The sequence below is a fragment of the Perkinsus marinus genome (genome assembly GCF_000006405.1).
Source record: "Perkinsus marinus ATCC 50983 genomic scaffold scf_1104296968842, whole genome shotgun sequence".
NCBI classification, from domain to species: Eukaryota; Perkinsozoa; order Perkinsida; family Perkinsidae; genus Perkinsus; species Perkinsus marinus.
This window is the reverse complement of record NW_003202996.1, coordinates 4,206-9,009: the sequence shown is the minus strand read 5'-3', so window position 1 is coordinate 9,009 and position 4,804 is coordinate 4,206. Positions and strand designations below refer to the sequence as shown.

General features: G+C 48.5%; 2 protein-coding genes across 2 annotated transcripts; one reads left to right on the top strand and one right to left on the bottom strand.

Moving 5' to 3' along the window:
- Window positions 1–917: 917 nt before the first annotated feature.
- Pmar_PMAR022232 (hypothetical protein) lies at window positions 918–1,504 on the top strand (the record flags this gene model as incomplete). The annotated part of the gene is made up of 4 exons (XM_002768293.1): window positions 918–961; window positions 1,156–1,269; window positions 1,312–1,413; window positions 1,459–1,504. 4 exons carry the CDS (start codon window positions 918–920, stop codon window positions 1,502–1,504), a joined length of 306 nt encoding a protein of 101 aa, XP_002768339.1.
- A 2,003-nt stretch (window positions 1,505–3,507) lies between these two features.
- Window positions 3,508–4,794, bottom strand: Pmar_PMAR022231 (hypothetical protein). The gene is made up of 4 exons (XM_002768292.1): window positions 4,754–4,794; window positions 4,613–4,702; window positions 4,443–4,573; window positions 3,508–4,106 (listed from the first exon to the last, which is right to left on the bottom strand). Exons 2-4 carry the CDS (start codon window positions 4,652–4,654, stop codon window positions 3,914–3,916), a joined length of 366 nt encoding a protein of 121 aa, XP_002768338.1. The 5' UTR covers window positions 4,655–4,702; window positions 4,754–4,794; the 3' UTR covers window positions 3,508–3,913.
- Window positions 4,795–4,804: the final 10 nt, after the last annotated feature.

The following is a 4,804-nucleotide window of genomic DNA, read 5'->3' as shown; positions in this document are numbered from 1 at the left end:
AATCTGTAACTCGCATCCCGATTCGGGATTGGTTTGGCACCTAGTCGGCTCTGTCTATTTCAGGGTGGAATGTATCCTCGAGAATTGATCAAACATGCCGGCCGAGTAATCCATGAAGGTATGGACAACTTCACACCCTCAGACTTCATGAGGCTGGCGAGGATGTGAGGGTTCATGGGGATCATTGTCTTTCGTTTCGAGGGTGAAGTTTCTCAGGTACCAGAAGATGGACAAACGGCATGATACCTTTTGCCGTGCCTGGATTCACGACGTGCTACATAAGCGAGGAGTTGATGTCGATCCCGAGGTTTGTAATCATTCGGATAGTGAGGGCGAACGGAAGTAATCCGGGATGGCACTTAAGTTTCGAATGATTTGTGGCGTAATCGATATAGCGTTAGGCTTTCAAACGAAAGATCGCCGGTTCGAGCCGCACTGAGATCGTTTAATTTTTTGCTCTCGCCAGATATAACTTGGTGGAAGCATCCTTTGCCTTGAATTTCATGAAACAGCTAAGAGTGAACTCTGGCACGACGGAGTGGTGGGATAAGGAAGCGGATTACAGGGCTTTGAACGGAGTTGTACACCACTGCGGCTATCCACATGCGAGTGATAGATTTTCCCATCAGGTCATCAATGGTTTCTGTAAAGCAGATGAGCGGGGAGTCCGAAGAATTCTCTCGGTCATGTCTCCTCGAGATGTGTCGTTTCTGGCCTCGTCGATTTCGAGAGCAGCATTTCTGAAGAACTCGGATATCGAAGTGGTTGTTGCTGCTATTGTAAGGCTTACATGCACAAGACGACTGCTGTAGCTCTCTCGCCTCCTCCAGATGGATCGGCTTCGATATTTGTTGACTCCTGGCAATGAAGTTGGAGTCCCCTCGAGGGACAGAGCAGCGGAGTATTTACCACAAACGATGGAGCACCTCGTCCGTTGTGGTCGAAATCGACGGAAAGACAAGTAATAGTTCCCCTTCACTGACTGCCTCTCACTAGGACTCGCTTTTCCTCGAGGTACCTTGACTGCTCTTGGGTCGCTATATGGTTGTGTAAAACAGTGTATTCTCGTAATATACATCAAATAGTAAGCATAAACAGGTAATACTTGTCACTGTGACATGCTCACAAGTTGTTAGCTGTGCGTGCATTGGCCAGGTCCCTTGGTCACCTTGGATACTCCGACCTTAACTATCATAGGATCTGGGTCAACTTCTACCTCGATCGACTCGACTCCCTCCTCAAGACTGATATCACCATGATCAAAGACACGTAGGGTATTTCCCTGCTGCGTTGCCCGCTACCCCGCGGTAGGTTCAACAAGTTGAAACTACATGATGAGGACATCGGTCGTGATTTATTCTGGCGGCTTGGCCTTCGCTTCCAGCAGTGTGTTATCAACACTAGTGCCGCACGGTACGTTGCATCACTTCTACTTCTATTAGAGTTCCTTCTCTTAAGGTTTTATGGGAATCGAGTAAACCGACGGATTCGACGCATAGGATGAAGAACCCGTACCCGATCACTGTCCATGATGTCACGTTTCTGCTGATTTCAAAGAGTTGTGTGCAAGGTCAAACATGGAACCTCCAGTCACAAAGGGACTGGTGGTGAAACAGGTTTGACCGGTCAAAATCCACGCCGAGCAAGCTCCGACTCCGGGCGGAGGGCAGAAAAAAAATGCGCCGCTCCAGAACACAATTGTTCTTGCGTGCATAGCTCGAAATCGATCAACCATTGCAGCTGGTGCAACATACTCAATTGTATGTTGAGCAAGCCGACAGAAACTCGTATCTGTCAGCTTGGCTCAAGAGACAAGCAAGGGCTTGCTCTTCACGGTTTTTTTCCCTCCCACACCACCCAGGGAAGACCCCAAACCGGAGACATTTCGACCTGACTCAGCTTCAACCACCGCGGAAAGGTTCAACTTCAACCTGTGAAAAGCTGAGGGTCAGCTCAAGCCAAAATGAGGGTACAAAATTTTCCAAATTGTCGACGGTAACTTTTGACCCTCAGAAACACCACCACTGATACCTCCGAGCAGTCAGTGCCTGTGGTTTGAGCACGGTCGGGCATCTGAGCTACTGGTCGCGAGTTCACAAACGTCTCCCACCCAGTAGCTGCAGAAACACACAACACGAGGAACACGTTCGCGAATCGTTCCACTAGCCTTCGAACGAGAACAATATTGCGCAGCAATCTCGGCTGGTTCTGCGGCTTCGTGCAGTCGAACCGGCCGAGCGGCTCCCTGCTTCACAGCTCGCCTTCCCATTGTCGGAGCTTAGCAGCGGCAGCTGGATTTTGTTTGTACAGTCAAAACTGTCTCCACGCGATTACGACTCATGAAATCCTCGCAAGCACACAACATCATTGAGTACGTGAAAGATCTACATCATTCCGGCTACATGCCTAAAGAATATATCATCTAAAACTGCTACAGCAGTGGGTGTAGTGGGTTTGATTAGTTCGACTGGTCCCGGCACTCCCCAACGGAGTATCTCGGACCTGGCTAGATCTGCCCGACTGTACATTCGTCCGCATCTTACTCTCCCTCGAATTCTCCATCCAAGACGGGCACTCCGCCTTTGAAATTGTCTGGCGGAAGACTAGGGCTGAAACACAGTGACATCGATCTAGTCTTGGCATTGACGGTGGAGGACCTTGGCCTTGTAACAGGTTCAGGTCGACCCCTCGAAGCCTGTCGTGGCTCTGCGTTCTCCTTCCCGGCACCTTTCGCAACTCTATTTATCAGACGAGCAGACTGTTGTTGCCCATCGACCTTATCTGAGAATCCTTCGGGTATGTGCCTTATTCGGCTGAGGTCCGCTACCAAGAGAAAGGACCGCCAGGGGCTTTCTCGTTGTGAGCTTAAGAATGCCATCACCTTTGGCCGGCTCGTTCGTTTGATCGAGACGTGGCTGATGTGCTATGCGGAATGCGTGATGCGACATCATCATGATGACGTACGATGAATTTCAGGCTGCTCTACGATGACCTCCTGTATTCCCGCCCACAACACAAGCTCCCTGTCATCATTTCGAAATATCCGACAGGCTAGTCATTACGCAGTTCATAGGCGACATCAATACGGTATCCTAGTTTACCCCGTACCAAAACGCCCAGGCTAGCACAAACTTTCATCTCATCTCCAGCGTGGAGGCCAGTAGGGAACGGAAATAGGGAATCGTAGTGGAGGTACTCTGTCGCACCAGCAGCACCAACTGTTGTCTAGTAGCCTCAGTTTTCATAAGATACACCTCAATGAAGTGACCTCATGCCACTCTTCCCAACGCTATTAAGCCCATTCTCATACCTCAACCTGGCCGGACACCCTGATCCAGAGGCCTATCTCCAAGACGTAGAGTATTCCTCACCTTTCGCGTTATCATGATAATCTTTTCTAACACACTCCATTTCTCCTCAGCGACGATGGTACCTCCTCTAAGTATTCCAATAGACTACTATCTCGCCAGCTACAACAACCCAACAGTTTGGAGAAGCAGAAGCCTGGGTATATTCAACTAGTTCTCTCTTAGAGCCTACCGAGTTGATAGGAAATGCAATGGTAAGTTTAAAGAGAATAGTTCGTAATAGTAACGAAGGACGAGGAGGTCTTTATGAATACTACGTGGCACTTTACAAAATCGATATGCTACTAATATGCCAACATGCTCACTATGGCATGTCTCAACAATATGGTACACATTGTTGGAGAATATACCTTTGGTCAACTACGTGTGTTATCGACGATAAGGAAACCTCGGGGGAACTCTTCTTGGTTTTTTCTAAACTTCTACCTAAGTCGTGTGTGAATTCTCATAATGTATTGAGGAGTCTCCTCAGCTCAGCTGCGGAAACCAACCATAAGCTACAGTATAAGTAACCATACCAGCGCCTTCGTCGTTTGAGCCTCCAGTCATAGGCTTTCCACCAGTTCAGTACTGAAGGCTCTCGGACGCGGTGATTGGTTCCGGCGAGATGCAATAAGCGTTGAGTCTGCAGTGGTCGGTACTGTTCCATCACCGCTGGTCAAAGGAGGATCCTCCAAGTCGGCTGAGACATCTTGCTTCCTACCCACCCCCGAGGGCGACTCTGTACTGCGTATCAACCTGAAATGACCCTCTTGTTACGTGCCACTCTACCAGTTCAAAATCGGGAACTTGAAAGTGAAATCCTTCTGAGACTACCCTTATTCTCATCAAATAATGTATATTGAGAAGAGCTAAATTCACGGCGATAACTGATTCATCTCAGGTGCAGAAATATATAGTAAACAAGATAACCATTGATATTCACACTATCGTTCATTCGTATCAGTAGTTAAGACTATGCATAAGTCGAAACATGCGGTATAGACCTTATAAGAGCTACTACTACAGCATCACGATGATGCTGTATCACAATGAGTGCATTACGGTCCATAGACCAACAACCCATAGTACTACTCGCTATTATCCATCGGCAATGCACTGCCTCTAAATTCGATACCCCAGTCTGAGAAAGTACGACCACGTGATGGGGGGCTTCCAGAGTTGGGTGTATCCCCTCTCGTTTGCTTCTCCCCAGACCAATACACCTATCTAACCATACCACACTATGAAGGGGCATCCACTACCTTCGGGTGGTCATCACTCTCGGCCACTTCAGTGCCGTTCATCTCAGCGAGATCCCATCCTTCTTCAGTCAGCGCATCCAAGTTGCTAACCTAAATGAATAGGGAGTCCACCAACGTACCCACATTGCCTTGTCCTCGTACATCAACATTATACGAACCATTGTCACCAACCCTCTGCACGATCTTCTCCCA